Source organism: Podarcis pityusensis, assembly GCF_964106645.2.
Source record: "Podarcis pityusensis genome assembly, chromosome: 1".
NCBI lineage: Eukaryota > Metazoa > Chordata > Lepidosauria > Squamata > Lacertidae > Podarcis > Podarcis pityusensis.
The window spans coordinates 101,681,519-101,697,809 of record NC_138028.1 but is presented as its reverse complement, the minus strand read 5'-3'; the positions used below and the strand labels follow the sequence as shown (position 1 = coordinate 101,697,809).

Genomic DNA, 16,291 nt, shown 5'->3' with positions numbered 1-16,291 from the left:
AATGCCACCCTTTTCAGTGAGTGAATCGGTATAAGCAAAACAGCTACTTCTCTCAGTGGCCCAACCACCCGCCTGCCTGGCTCTCAGAACATGCCCTGCTGTGCAGTCTGTAAGGCAGGGGAAGCTTAGCCCACCCAGCCCACATCTGGTGCCATACATGACATCAGGTATGTGATGGGCAAGGGTGCGGCTTGGAAGGAGCAATCAGGAGCCTAAAACTACCCTGTGCGCTCCCAGTTCCCCATCAGCTGATGGGCCTTCAAACCCTCCTCCTTGATGTTTATCCTTAAAACCATAGAGATGTATGTTTTCAATGGAAGTGTACATTTTGATATGGAGCAGAATTCAGCCTTCAGGGTTACTGAAATTTTGCAAAATAAAATGGTTATATCCACTTCAGGCATACGATAACTGCAAGGGCAATATTCTCTAAGTAAAATAAAAAATTGCAGATCTTTGCTACAATGTTATGATTTGTAATGTTATGCTTTTTTCTGTTTGCAAAATAACTAATGTTTTTGTTACAACATGCACACACACACACAAACTCTACATAGGATGAACACTACAATTTAATTCAACTTGTAGAAGTAATTGTGTTCACTATTCACTTGCAAAGCATACACTGTATTCTCAACTGCTGCTTCTGTTTAGGAAACATCTTTTCAGAAGTTATAGCGCATTTCTCTTGGAATATAAAGTAGTTTCAGTATACTTAGATTGCTTTGGAGTAGATCAGCAAGTCGTTACAGCGAAAGCTTTCAAGAGGCAATACATTAGGAAAAAAGCAGCAGTAGAGATACCTGTAGAGAGCACCAGGCGTGCCCTAAAGCAATAGACAATAATTAGTTGCTTATTCCCATGCAAACTCTCCCAAGTGTTGATGTTTATAAAATTCAGAGATCAGTGGAATATCGTCCTCAAACTCTGCCTGCTGAAGTTGTTTACGCCCATTCAATTTTTAATATACCTATACGATGCTTTGATGAGGGCACTTAGCCCGGAGAGACTTGCATGCTTTATCACACCTCTAGTGATTCCCACCCCCCAAGAAAAAAAGTAAGAGGAGTTGATCAGAGTATTCAAAGTTCTGACTTACACTTCAGAATTAATAACAACATATTAACAAAGTGTTTCCTAGGGTTTCATCTTCCAGTTTCAATGATTGAATATGATCTTTGTAGCTTCCAGTGTGGCTGGAGTGTGAAGTTCCTGCTGTCAACAATATCTGCAGTGGTAATGGCTGCCCACTGTTTGTGGATATCTGATTTGTTAATTATTAGGTTCCTGCTTCAGCTGAAGTAAGAAATCCTGGAGTCTTCCATGTGACTTGACATCCTATAGCAGGATGCTATAATTTGTGTAATTTGTTCACTGTGGTTTGGTAAGGATACATTACTTGAAAATAGTCCTTTAATTTTTTTTTAAAAGGCTATTTTTCTGTCTGTTCTGCAAACATGTTTATATTCTGGTTGTCCCTGTTTACAGTCTCCTGTGGAGACTGTGGAACCAACTTTTCCTCAGTGTTGCAATATACAAAGACTCCTGGTATAGATGGCACTGGCAGGGACTGCTAATCAGAGTAGCAACCTGATTGCTGGTTTATAGTGATGGCCACCATCTTGGATGGCTTTAAAAGAGGATTGGGCAACTTTGTGGATGGTAAAGCTATCAGTGGCTTCCAGCCATGATGTCTGCATACAGCACTAAAGTACTGAAGGTTTTCTCTGAATGCTGGTTGCTAGGAAACACAATTGGGGACCATACTCTTGAGCTCATGTCCTGCTTGCAGATTTTCCATGGACATCTGGTTGACCACTGTGAGAATGGGTTGCTGAACTAGCTGGACCTTTGGCCTGATCTAACAAGGCTCTGTTTTTTGGGAAGAGAAAAAAACCAACCACTGCTCCGTTGTGTATCAAATTATAGGAGAATTTCGCTTGGAGAATAAAGCCTCTGAGTTCTCTTTGCCCATTCCACATGTTCCAAAATATTATTTAACCCCCATGGGGGGAAGGACATGTAGCCCTCCATATGTTGGGACTCCCAGTTCCCAGCATGACCTGTGGTCTGGGAAGGCAGTTGTAGTTAAACACCATTTGGAGAATCATAGGTTTCTCACCTGATGCATCAGGGAGGGGAATTGGCTTTGGAGGAGGTGTACACTCAGATGCATTTCCCGAAGTCCAATTCCTGTCTTTCTGTCTCCCTTCTAAAAATCATGACCCCCTAAAAATGCAACAGTGGATTCTCTTACAGTGGTACCTCGGGTTAAGAACTTAATTCGTTCTGGAGGTCTGTTCTTAACCTGAAACTGTTCTTAACCTGAGGTACCACTTTAGCTAATGGGGCCTCCTGCTGCTGCGCCGCTGCAATTTCTGTTCTCATCCTGAAGCAAAGTTCTTAACCCGAGGTACTATTTCTGCGTTAGCGGAGTCTGTAACCTGAAGCGTCTGTAACCCGAGGTACCACTGTACATTAATGTCACTTTTACAGAACTGAGTTAGTGACTAGGTCTCAAAAAGCATCTAGGATAATAGCAATCCATTATGGAAGATGTTGTACCGTTGTCACTTTTTTCTACATGTAGGCACTGATACTACTTTTTTTCCACAAGCGTGGAGGACACCGCAGTAAGAAGCAGCTCTTCTCTATGGAGAATTGCATGCTGACATGTGCAGAGATGCTCAGTCACATGACACACTCCAGGGGTGCCTGCAACATAAAGACTTGCCCTCCTCACATCCATCATAATGATGGACATTACTCTTCTTCATAAAGGTACCTTAGCTATCTTATTTCTTTGAAAAGTAACATTAGTTGGGTCATTAGATAGCCACCAGATCTACTATGCAAAAGCTTAGGAGTTATTTATTTATTAAATTTATAGAAGACCCCATAAAATAAATAAATATATCTTTATTTGAATGTTGCATATTGCTCTACATCATACTATAAGGGTTTAGTGTCATCAAAAAGCTGTGGTTTCCTCCACACACACCCAAGTGTGCATGTGTTATTTTTGGTTTATTTTCTGTACCTATTATGAACAGGCATCATCCATGAAGAATTATTTTAAAAAAGATTTTGATAGTGGCATTGAACTAAGTAGCAAATGTTAACAACTGATGAATGATTTACATTTGTTCCAGCTGTGAACTTGTCAGCTGTCCTTTGCTTTCTAATAATAGGTGTTTCTTGATTGTTTTTGTTTGATTTCCAAGTATATGTCATTTGTTAACATTAAGCCCTCAACCGGCATATCCTGTGTAAAACTGGTATGCTAAAGCATAAACTCGACAGTTACCTATTTACATAGAGAAATATTATTTATTGGAGTTGGAGAAGCTGTACGAAAGCCTTCAGGGTTTTTAATTTCGTTTAATTAATATATTATTTTCCTAAAAAATCTTTTCTCCCTCACTGGAAAAAACTTGTTGCCTGGTGATATGAAAGACTGATAGTGTGTGTGTGTGTGTGTGTGTGTGTGTGTGTACACACACACACACACACACACACACCCACCCCAATCTATCTTAATATTTTATTGCAGCAGTATAATGTGTTATAGAGGTGGACAAGGCTGCAGATTGAAATGTGGATCATCCAGATTGTTCCTTTCCCTAGACCATATGGTCTAGTTCTAAAAGCCTTTTGTACACTGTCTGTTCAGTTAATTGTAAACTCAGTCTTTAACATACCTAATAAAATATAAGTGGACAGATAGGCAAACTCTACATATTCTTGGAGCACCCCGGGAATGTTAGCCATGTCAGTGTAAGAAATTTCCAGTCTCCTCATATTTGGTGAAGATTTATTGCCAGTGAACATCTTTAAATGTTGTTTTTTTCCCTATACATGAATGCAAACTTTCATGTTTTTTTGATCACATACATTAGAAGCTCACGTTTCTATGGGCAAGAGAGCCATCGTCTCAATGAAACATGCGTAAGAAAGAGAGAGGCTTTAATATACTACAGAACATTTCAGCGTAGTGTTATTCCTCCAGCAGACAGCCCTCTGCCAGTGGGTGATGTATGGTAACAAGTAAGATTTATGACAGATGGATAGTAGGATTGCTAATACACCTACACAACTTCTAGCTTCTAGTGTTCTCTGTGCCTGATAGGTTTTGTCTTCACATCCTGTTCTTTTGTTGCCCTTTGCATGGTCTTGAGACTATGAGACTGAGCATCTTAATTTGCTTTGTTGCAGATGGTTTATTCTGCTCTTGATTTAAGAGAGACTGCACAGAGCCAGACATCAATAGCCATACTACCTGCTTGGAAATAACCTGTATTAGCCATTGGCAAATTTATTAGTTCTGTAGCTTCTTAACTGCAAAGAACCCAAGGTTAGGAAAGGCTGCTTTGGAAACCATGGAGATGGCAAATGAATTTGCCAAGTTGAGTACTGAGCACAGGGGTGAAGAAAGCAATTAAGCCACTCTAAAGCATGGTTTGCTGGTTTTGAAGCTGAAACCATGGTGTGGGTATGGTTAGTACAAACTTCTGGGGTGAATTATTCTTATAGGTCCCAATTTATGATTAATCAGGGCACAGGAAGTTCCCTTTAGTGACAAACGTTATATCAACTTTATTATTTATATAAGGGATTACCAAAAAGGTGCCCAAGGGTGAGTGCCAGTTCCTCCTACAGCAACTGCAAAAGTCTCAGCAAATATCCTCTCAAAAATCTACAATGCTCAGTTTCTGTTTTTAGTGGCTCAGCCTCTCCTACATAGAAGCTGCCTTAATAGCTTCTGCCTGAATAGATTCCCATCTATTCTGAACAGAGAAGAGGTACACAGAGCTTCTCTCTGTGAGGGAGCACGATACGCGCCTTTCCTCCCATTGATTGCAGGGAGCGCATTTCTGCACCATTCTGTGCTCTTTTAGATGTGGCATCCATTTTGTGCTATGCTCTCAATACAGCCATTTTGTGACTGCTGCCCACGGCACTCCCAGATGTGCCCCCTGGCTGAAAAGGGTTGGCGATCTGTGATTTGTATAGCATTGTCAGCATTCATGGAGCTTTGCTTAAGTATAATAGGGCATTTCTGAGGGAAGGAATCTTGCTTCTCTGTTACATAATGCCCCCTTGAAAGAGAGGAGAGGTGAGGAAATCATAAGCGGTCTGGGACTTTTGGATTGAATCAGAATTTGCAGCCTGGAATTGGTCTGGTTTTGCCTCTTCTTTCCTAACGGACATTTATTTTATTTATTGATTTATGAGATTTAGATACTGCCCTTCACCAAAAGATCTCAGAACAGTTCAGAAGATAAAAATTTGAGATAAAAGCACAAATAAATAGTTAAAGAACCAACAAAGCAATGTCTCCCCCCACAAACACATTTAAAAGGCCATAGAATATGAATCAGCCTAAGACCTGGTTGCAGAGGAGCGTTTTTGCCTGGCGCCTAAAGATATACAGTGGTACCTCGGGTTACATACGCTTCAGGTTACATAAGCTTCAGGTTACATAAGCTTCAGGTTACATACGCTTCAGGTTACAGACTCCGCTTACCCAGAAATATTACCTCGGGTTAAGAACTTTGCTTCAGGATGAGAGACAGAAATCGTGCTCCGGCAGCATGGCAGCAGCAGGAGGCCCCATTAGCTAAAGTGGTGCTTCAGGTTAAGAACAGTTTCAGGTTAAGAACGGACCTCCGGAACGAATTAAGTACTTAACCCGAGGTACCATTGTATAAGGAAGGCACCAGGCAAACCTCCCTGTGGAGAGCATTTCACAAATAGGGAGCCACTGCAGAAAAGGCCCATTTTTGTGTTGCCACCCTCTAGACCTCGTGTGGAGGAGGCAAACGGAAGGGCTTCAGATGATGAACATAGAGTCTAGGTCAGTTTACCGGTATATGGGGAGAGGCAGTCCTTGAGGTATTGTGCCTGTACTGTCCTTGAGGTATTGCATGTGTTGTGATGACACAACTGTTCATGCACACCTTTTTTCTCTGGATCAAACAAAAAATGCATTTTATTCCACTACTTTTGTTCCTGAAATGTCACTTTAGGAAGTCGTATAAAAATCTGAATACCAGATGCTGAGCATGCGAAATTGCAGTAATTTTTAAGCCATGCGCAAAACTTTACTGGTTTATAGCAACACCATTGATAAAATACCATTGAGAATGATTGGCTAGGTGAAAATACTCCTATGTGGAGTAAAGTTGCAACTTTCTCCCCACTTTCCTATTATTTTAACCTAGGTGAAAAAACATTTAATTGCTACTGTGGATATTAGATATTGAAAAACATACGACAGCTGCAGCCTGTTTTTCATGTTATGCAAAGGAACACATTATCCATTTTTCCTCTAAAGTGAGTAACCCAAGTTTCAAAAGAGAAAAAGCACCTGTTAAGCATGAAAAGTGAGAAATGAGAGAAACACAATTTGCCTGCTTCTTTTGAAACTTCTGAGCTCATCAGAGGTGTACAGATTTCTTGTTTTCATGTTCCATGTGTTGGCAGCAAGCGCACTCAGGAATGGATATTTTTCAGCCAGAAAATATTGGAGCCTCACAGTCTTATGGCATGTCATGCATGCCAGTAAAATTAGAGGCTTGTCACATGTGCAAGCACGCATCTTGATTTTGGTATGATGTCACTCTGAATCACATATGTATCTGTGGGCAGAAATCCAGACCCTGTTTACTACTGATTCATAGAAACTGAAACCAAAGGACCTGTGTGTATAACAATTTCAGTGTGCATGTGAGTGAGAAGATTCTTAGCAAGGTTTACAAGACCATTCTTGAATATACTTGGTGGGAACCAGCCTTAAACATGTTTTGAGTAGTGTCACTGATTTCAGAGGATCAGCTTGTGGTTAGTCTGAAGAGAGCTAAACCTAAGCCAAGCCAGGCCATTACTTACCTCAATGCAACACAGCACCAGAATGTCAGTGGAGGAGCAAAGCTCTTCTGGAACCTGCACACTTCACACTAAACCATGGTTTAGCATGGCATGGAAATGAGGCCACTGCGACTCTTTTATACCTCATAATACTCAACACAATAATGTCAACGCAGATCAAACATGTGCCTCTTTTTAAAGCAAAGGGACGTAGTAGCTCATTATGAGTAACCAGGAAAGTGCGCACTGTTTCGGGATAATCACATTTGCTTTGAAACATGGACTTGGTGGGTACAGTGGGTACCACTGCCTTCTTGAAGTAGAACTCCTAATTTCAAGTGCCGAAGGATGATTCCAGATGATAGTTTTTAAGCAAAGGTTGAAATTTAACTTTTAGTTATTATCACTTCAATAATTCCTTTAGGAAGTGTTGCATGATTAAAGATGCACATTTCTCTTAAAGTGCACACTGGTTTCCAGTTCAAACATGTATTTCTCAGCTAATACCTGTGACTGGAAAGCTCTGGGTAGGTTTCTGGCTTTGTTTTTCTAATGCATTGTGAGTATTTGTGAGCTACTAAGCTGTCCATCAGGTTTTTGATTCCATCTAGCTCAATATTGTCTGTTCTTGACTGGTGGTAGCAATCCAGGGTCTCAGACCGAGCATCTTTCTTGTGACTTACTACTTGACCATGTTAGCCACAGCTGCAAAGAGATGAACCTGGGACCTCCTGCATTCAAAGCATGTATCCTGCCACTGTGCTATGGCTCATGTGTGTGTCTCAACTAGGTAATTCTAATTAGGAAGTTTTTGTTTATAATTATGTGTTCAGGACAAGTGAGACAAAATGGCAGAAACATTTTATAATAAATAAAAACAACACAATTTTCTCAGTATTAAAGATAGTAGTGGTCAAGTTATTTCCCCCCCCCCCATCTGCATGATAAAAAATAAATTCACTTTACTTTGAAGTCCATTGTGGCTGAAGAATTCAATGCAGTAAAAGAACAAAACTGAAAGACTGTGAGCTGAAAGGCAGCAAAACAAGAAATTCTCAACAAACGTAACAGTGGCAGAAGTGCCTTGAAAAAGGGAAGACCCATCAGAAACAGATCAGGAATGAACTTGCTGGTTTCACCCCAAATCTGTGTTAGTGCTCAAAATTCTTCTGCTGTTCTAAGGAAAAGCACTATACAAATACAAGTTATTGTAAGTGCCTATAAATGTGTTGAAATAATAGGGATAAGAATGTATGAAGCTTCCTCGAGGTCTTTTTAATGAAATCCTTTACTCCCAAGAAAATGCTGAATGCGTGGTACCAAAGCTTTGTGGTGGCTATTTTAAAATATAAAGGGAATTGTACACTGTGCGCTAATTATCACCCAATTAAGAGGAAATAGCATGTTATGAGATTCTGGAGGAAGCTTATTGAAAACGTCTGTGAAATAGTTGAAATTTGGAAAGGTCATTATGGTTTTATGCTAGGCTGGAGTACAGCAGATGCTATGTGTTGCTGTTTACACGCAAGTTATAGAAGCATTCAGAAATATTAGTTGTAGTTAGGTATGCTTTGTGCATCTGGAATTGATAGTTGCCTATGCATAGGGAAGCTAGTATGGTTGAGTGTACAATGAGTGCGCATTGATTAGTAATCCAACAGTTTGCATTTTGAATGTGAGGCTGAGGAAGAAGCAGGGTGAAAAATGTGTGCAGCCAAAACTAGCAAAGGGTCCACTGGTCTTCTGGGTCCAACACCTTTACATGCCCTGAAATGCCTTTTGGATGTTAAAAATGCAGGGATCATTTATTTTGATGTCTGTAGCAGGCTCCTAAACTTAGTTAAATCTCCATTCTGGGGAAAGCTATACCTGCTGAATATCTGCCTCTTTTGCTGCTCTGAAAAGCACAGGAACCAGCTGCATAGAACTTGTCCCCTGCATATGTGTAACAGGAGGCATCTTTCTAGATCAATGCTTTCCAAATATTTTTGCCCACGGACCAGTTGAAAATTGCTGAGAGTCTTGCGGGACCACTTAATGATATGTGAGTATGCATGGGATTGCAGTTTCTCTATGCACCGCCCACCATTATGTCAACCTATTGTTAACTGCTGGCTCTCTGTTGTTAGCTGCCCTGCCTCTGCCCTGCACTCCCCAGTGGGTACCAGTTGGTGCTGGTGAGCTCCTTGTCACCATGACAGTATCTGAAGGGGACCGCTGGTGGGCCTACATCAGATCTTAGCGCAGTGCCTTCTTGTTTACAGCAGTCATTCATATGATAAGTGAAAGTATACAAAGAGAATATGACTATTTCTAATGTATTGATATGCACTGAAGATTATTGGGACTTACTAATTAGTTTGAATCTGTAACAAAGGAGCATTGACGATGTTAGAGTGAATATTAATAAGAACAAGGCTGATAATATCCTGAAGGTGACTTCAGGACGAGTTTAGAATAGTTGAACAATCTTGTTCATGTCTACTCATAAGTAAGCACCATTGAATTCAATAGGATTTTACTCCCATCTAAATGTGTACTGTATAGGATTTGCAACCTGATTATCATTTCAGTGGTAGTTTCTGACGATGATATCAATCTTTGAGGTGTCCAGAATAATACAAAAAAGATAACATTGAATGAACTCAAAAACTTTGTTGGAAAATGCCTATAAATCTGTAATTTGGAATAATTATGTTTGTTTCCTCCCTCCCAAAAGCCAGTATTTGGAAAAATGCTGTGCCAATGTGATGAAGAGGACTAGGAATTGTAGCAATTTGGCATTTTCACATTTGGCAGCATGTTAATTATTGTGTTTTTAATTTTGTACATGAAGAAATACATAACACTTGCTTACCTCAAAGGGATAATGTGAAGTTTTATAATGCTGGCAAAATTCCCTGGAGTCCCCGAGTGAAAGCAGACAACCAAACTGTTGTTGTTAATAATAAATAAATAAAAGGAAAAGATAGAATATGACAAGCAGCAAAACGAAACAAAAAAATCTCTTCTTCTCCAGGTGAAAAAAGTGCATGCACCAAAAAAATCAGTTCAAAGTTAGGTAGGCATTTGCTTATCAATCGCCACATTTTTATATAATTGAAGAATTGCATGATACACACTAGCCATCCCCTTTTTTTCTTCCGAAGATCCCGTGTTACATTTTAAGTCATAACAGTGGATCAATATTTTTTATATAGCCTTAACAATAATAGGAATTCCCTATTGTGCAGCCATAAAAACAAGACATTTTTCTGTCTATAAACCTTGCCTGTCTGTTTCCAGTAGCGTCAAAGCGCTAATGCCTAGAGATGATGTGCTCTGGGGTAGTAAGTCAACAAGTTAAAAGTCCACCAAAGAGATGTCAAGCGCTTGTGTGTGAATTATGGGTGCTGCATAAAACAGCAGTTCAATAAAAAGGCAGCCTGCTTCTTCATTTGGAAGAATGGGGACTGTCCACTCTTGTACCCTGCCTGTATTGCTTAGATTGCAGCCAAAGTCTGTCTTCTTCCTTGAACCAGTAGCAAGTACAGTCAGTGCTTCTGTATCTGAAAACAAAGTACTCTATGCAAGTTGGGAAACATATGAGAGTGGTGAAGGTGGCATGCACTGCCAGAATTGGCCCTGTCTCTGTAAACTGTTAGTTACCCATTTTCTGCATAGCTACAAGGATCCTACACAGTCTTCAGCTGTTCATTCCCTGGCCTATTCATGCACCCAGAGAAGCAGTAGAACCAGCCAGACTGCTAGCATCAAAAGTAGGACATTCACATGCTCAGGGACTAGTAGTAATGGTCTGTTCCTGTGCTGAATGTTCCCACCTAATGTTTTCACTGTGAAGGGTGCCTAAAAGTAGCCAGTGATTGTGCATGTTGCACCGCCTTGGGGAGATCATTCCATGGGCAGGAAGCCACCCCTGAAAAGTCCCTTTCTTGTGTTGCCACTATCTGCACCTTCTTTGGAGAAGGCACACAGAGAAGGACATCAGATGATAAATGCAGAGTCCTATTGGTTCATGTGGGGAGAGGTGGTCCTTGACTTACTGAGGTCTTGAGCTACATAAGGCTTCATGGGTCAAAACCAGCACTTTGAATTGAGCCTGGAAAACCCCTTTCTCTCTTTCAAAAAAGGGCATGCTTCATTTATGTGTAGCGTGTGTTGTGAGACAATCACCACCACCATCATCAATAAAAATAATAAAAATAAAAATAAGTAGCAGCAACATTTTAAAAATATTTTGTTTGTTTATATACAATGCAGATTTAATCACTTCAAACTCATATGATTTTGATTTTCAGCCCTAATAACAATCCAATGTTGCCTCAGCATTGACTTAACCTTATTGTTTCTAGCTTAAGATCACACTGGGGTGGGATGAAGTTTGTAAAATCCCAGGTAAGTTGCAAGTATTTTTTTTTTTTAAGCCCACTTTTAGTGACAGCTAAATCCCTAAAAGTTGGCCTCATTTCCTGAGCTCCCCATGGCTTGAAAGTGCTGTGAGGCAGCAGTTGGCGAATTTTGATAAATGTTTCAGGCATGCCAGTGGACATTATTAGGTGTCATCAGGCACCTGGCAAAATATCGTAAGGGTCTGCCGCGTGTCAGTGACGGTTGTAAATAAGCAGAGATGCATGACAGGTTCTACATTTAACGGCCAGAAAACACACACCTTGGATGTGCTAATGCACAAGACACAGCAGAGTGCTTTAGCACATGGGGATTTGTGCACATCCTGGCTGTCAAGCACACTTCCTGAAGTGGATTTTTCAAGGGACTATAAAATGACTTCTCCGGAAGCTTTATTTGTATATTGAGGGATAGTAAACATGATGCCCTCCAGCCAGCATGGTCAATGGTTGTAGGTCACAATACCTGGAGGGACACCAATTTGGCTAGCCAAGGATGGTGGATTTGGGAGGGAAGGAGTAGAGCTCTGGTCTCTGAGATGGTTCCTTTAAGAAGGAAGTAAAGAATGGTGGCGTCACAAAACCTCGACTCTCCACTCTTAGGAATTGGGCTTCTAGCAAGTTATTAAACCACAATTTTTTTGCACATGCCTTTTTAGCTTCTGGGTTGGCTCCTTGATGCCGTGATTCCACCTAGTTACTGGGCCCTAAGGCAGCATGTTTTTACTCATGACCTATGTATATCCTTTTGAGCCTTCGTCATGGTGTTTCTATCTGAATGCTGTTGGTGCAGGATGGAAAGGAGAAAAAGGGTCAATCGAGTCATTTATATATTTAATGCATGCATATACATATACACATTGTGTGTGTGTGTCTGTGTATTAGTGCAGAATTATAGTATACAGTAAATATAGATTTACAGACCTGGATTATACCCTTCCCCCCTTTTAAACTCCTCAAAGGGTTAGATCCAGACTTTCGTGTTCTGCAAATGATGTGGCTCCTTCCATCCATGAAATGCGTTTGATCCAGGACTGGGATCCCCGTGGCTGAAGGGAGAAAGAAGAGTGACTTTTACCAATTTATCCCCCCGTCCTCCCTCAACCTGCTTCCTGCACTCCAAAAACCAGCTCTAAGAGTCTCCGAACCCTCCTAGGAGCAGATTTTCATAGACAAGCAGCAACCCCAGAATGAAACTCTGCTCAGGCGATGCTGCTGTTGCTGTTTTACTCATAGAGTAATCTATGAAGAAACCCTTAATTTCAGTTTTCTCAGCACAGGAATCCTTCTTTGGCATTTAAAACCTTACTGCTTTACTGAAGCATGCTAGTTGTCCAATTATTGTAAAAATGTTTTACACTGAAAGGTATAAATGCATAAAATACAACACAGGAGTAACAAAAGTCAGTTTTCTGTAAATACAATATATTTGTGAAACTTCCTGAAGCAGGCCTAGCTTCTCTGCGTTTCTTGAAATAACACCTTGTACCCCTTGCACAAGGTGTGTACCCTTGTACAATCTGTGTTTGTTTAATTTTCTCCAAGGAAATATCACTGACACATTGCGGCCCAATATGCTATTTTCTGCTGGTTTGTCATCACTGCAGATAGAGCTTGTGAAGTACATTGTGTATAGAAAATCAAAGGGAGTAAGAAAACGTTAAGTTTATCAGTAAGCCTTGTTATTGAGTTATATTATATTATATTATATATATATATATATATTAGCTTGTTATATTAGTCTTCACCCTTTGCATCTGCTTTGTTTTATCTTTAACTTGAATTTTTAAAAAATAAAATGTAAAGGTGTTTTTTTAAAAAACCCCCCGAAAAGTGTCTGTTTTGCCAACTCTTATCTGTGCCTTGATAGCTTCCTTAATCTTCCATTGTGTAAAAGGCTTGCATCCGCATTTGGGCATTTTCGCACATTGCAGAATTGTTCGCCCTGGAATGAACTTGCATGGACTGTAGGGGCTGATTCTTTTGAAAGCAGCAAACATGGGGTAAGATGCTTGGTATGTGTGTGTTTCTGGTTTAGCACATCACAGAGTTGGTCCTAGGAGTCTCTGCATTGAATTGATCTGAGACCTGTGCTGCTGTGTACGAAAGTAGTGCTAGAGGCTTGGTTGTGAATTATTTTGGCCCTGAACAGCATTCTCTACTACGGCTGTTGCCCATTAATACTATTCCTGCAAGGAAGATGGAAGAAGGAGCAACTTCCTTTATATTGAGCTCCGGTAGGGGTGAATTCATAGATGCAACATTTACCAAGAAGTGTTAGTGATAAGCTTCAATGCCTAAGGGACAAAATCCCTTCTAAAACAAACTTTGGCTTGGAGTTCAGGAACTATTGATCTGCCATACTGATAACTAACCGGAGGCACTTTAGTTCTAGCATCTGCCTTGGTTGGGATTGGTGAGAAGTGTACTAATTTTTCGTAAACTGACCAAGACTGTGAATAGGCACTTGGAGAGCTTTATGAGATGTCAGAAGGTTGGAGGGAGTAGTAAAAACAATGTTACTAAGGCAAAATGATTTTTCCATTCAGTGTATTCTATTCTTCTGTTACTACACTTATTTGCTTTATAGCCAAATAAAAGTACTATATTTTTGAAAAACAACAACTACACTAGTAAAACTACCCAAGCTGTGACTGTACACATTACCAGCTTAAAATGCAGTTAGGTCATTCTTTTTCTCAATTTGGATCAAATCTGGTTTGGGGAAAAACACATCAAAAGTCAGTATTTCAGGAACGACAGAATGGATACAAGATAGATTGTGACTACTGTCAGGTGCACACTGCTTGCCAAACCAGTAGTTGGAGCAATCTGGATGCAGAGTGTACAGAGCATCACTCACAGGAGTGTTTTAAGATGTTTTGGAAGTTACACCTATTAATAGGCAGGCTCCATGTTCTGTGTTAGCTGGTTTCCACACCATCTTCAGAGGTAACCCCATGCATTGGAATAGACTAGTCCCATATGATCTGTACCCCAGATGATCTAATGAGGCCATTTACTGCATTCCACCACTTGCAAAGGCCACATTAGATTTTCTTTTCCATACAGCCTTCACACTCTGTCTTTCAGTTTTACTCTTTCTAAACCTTTTGATGTTGTATTGTATTACTGCATGACTAATGTTGTTCAATTATATTTTTCTATTTTTACAAACTGCTATGACACTTTGGGATGAACAAAATAGAAATATTTTAAATAAGTAATAAATAGCAGACATTCTTTTATAAGATTCTAATATATGCATTAAATTAAGTAAATTGCAAATTTAATAGGGTATCAGAAAATTTTCGGTTTATTTAAGTTTGCATGTTTATAAATAAGAAGTATATTCGTTGCTAGATTCCTGAAGAATAGTCTCAGCACATAAAAACAAATAGCCTATAATGCAAAGTATTGTTTCTGATACGTAGTCTTTGTGTCCAGCAATCTTTGTTAATAAATTTCTCCACGCTTAAGGTTTGTTCAAGAAATAATTAGCACAATGCTATCTAGGTTGCTTTTGAAAGCTTGTCAAAATAATTGATTCAATCTTCTCTCTTTAACACAACCAGAGGTATACAGAGAGGGTTTCGTGTCATCTTTTGTCTAATATTTGAGTGATGATATTGCTCAGATCTTAGTTTCTCCTAAACAGGAGACACTATAATGTAGAAACCAGCCTGTGAATTTAAAAGAGTATCATGTTGGAATTTTTAGTAATATAATTGAATATAGATTTCTAATCTAATCTAGTCTCTTGAATATATATTTTTTTGCTCTGAAAAGTTTATACTGTGATATATATATATGTATAATGGCCCAAACAACTACAGGGTTCTTCATATATATATGGGGTTATTCATTGCTTGTCTTCTGGATATTTAGGTGCATAGATTGCTTTGATTTTAAAATTGTGTACAATTCCAATTTCTATAGAATTTTTGAAAACCAGATAAAATTTGTGTCTTTCAAGATAAGTCTGATGTGCAATTATTAGACACAAGATACCCAACGTTCATGATCCTATGTATGCTTACTTGTGTTCAATGTAACTTACTCCCAGGTAAATGTGTACAAGGTTATGCAGAAACATAAACCCCATTCATATAAACAGAACTGCTTATAAGCGTGTACTGTGTTCCCTTGAATTCAGTAGGACTGCCTTAGATCATACCATATTTGTATCATTAGCAAACAAAATATTAGCTGGAGCTGGCTAGAACTTAAGATCTAGTGAAAATGCTACAGGACACAGTTTTTCCATATGTCCAGGCCTAAATGTCTGAGATTATCAAATAGTAGGCTATTATTACCAGACTGATTCTTTTTCTATAATAGGGAAGTAGCTAATAACATCTTCCCCTGTCATGTTTAAAATATCTCAGAGTGGTTATAGAACTAATAGGTGTGGTAATGGGAGATGTAACACTATTTTTAATCTAACCTCTTTCATCCAGTTAAATCTAATGTGAGCCACTGAGGTCATAGGAATTGATAATCTTGTACTATTAAGAGTTGAAAACAAGATTCTTTGAGATGCGAGCATGACCTGAATGAAATGCGGGCAAACATCCCATCAGCATTATAGTCACATGTGGAACCATAAATACCACTTTAATAATACTGTTTATTGACAAGTGGTTTCCAAAGCTTTGAAATCAAGCAGGAAGTCTGAATCTTTCTTTTTATTTATTTTTAAAGGTGGTAACTTTGAATTTAGAATCCAAAGTATTTGATATAGATGCTATACATGATGAACTGTACATGTTTAAAGCTGTGCTATTTCAGGATGACTGTACTGTCTGGTCTGTCAGTGCTTGCAGTACCACATAGTCTAACTACTTCAAATTCCTTAGTTTGGTAGCTACCTTAAAAGTTTTGGTGAATTAGGACTGCGTACACACCAACCTATTTGTACTATTTGTAGTACAAAAGTGCAGTTTTTCCTGAATCCAGAATTGTTCATGCTTCTCCTCTACATGTTGCTATCAATGTAAGGTAAAGGGACCCCT

At 39.4% G+C, this 16,291-nt stretch overlaps 1 protein-coding gene across 6 annotated transcripts in view; it reads left to right on the top strand.

Moving 5' to 3' along the window:
* Window positions 1-16,291, top strand: part of GTDC1 (glycosyltransferase like domain containing 1) — a 231,123-nt gene that overhangs the window by 32,742 nt on the left and 182,090 nt on the right. Inside the window, exon 1 of one of the 6 annotated variants that reach the window (XM_081007919.1) lies at window positions 2,637-2,781. The exons of 4 other annotated variants lie outside the window; for them this stretch is intronic. In XM_081007919.1, the coding sequence (XP_080864045.1) occupies window positions 2,754-2,781 (28 nt within the window). In that variant the 5' untranslated portion in view covers window positions 2,637-2,753. Of the gene's footprint in view, window positions 1-2,636; window positions 2,782-5,002; window positions 5,117-16,291 lie in introns of those variants that run through there. One more of the 6 variants, XM_081007923.1, reaches the window with a different exon arrangement.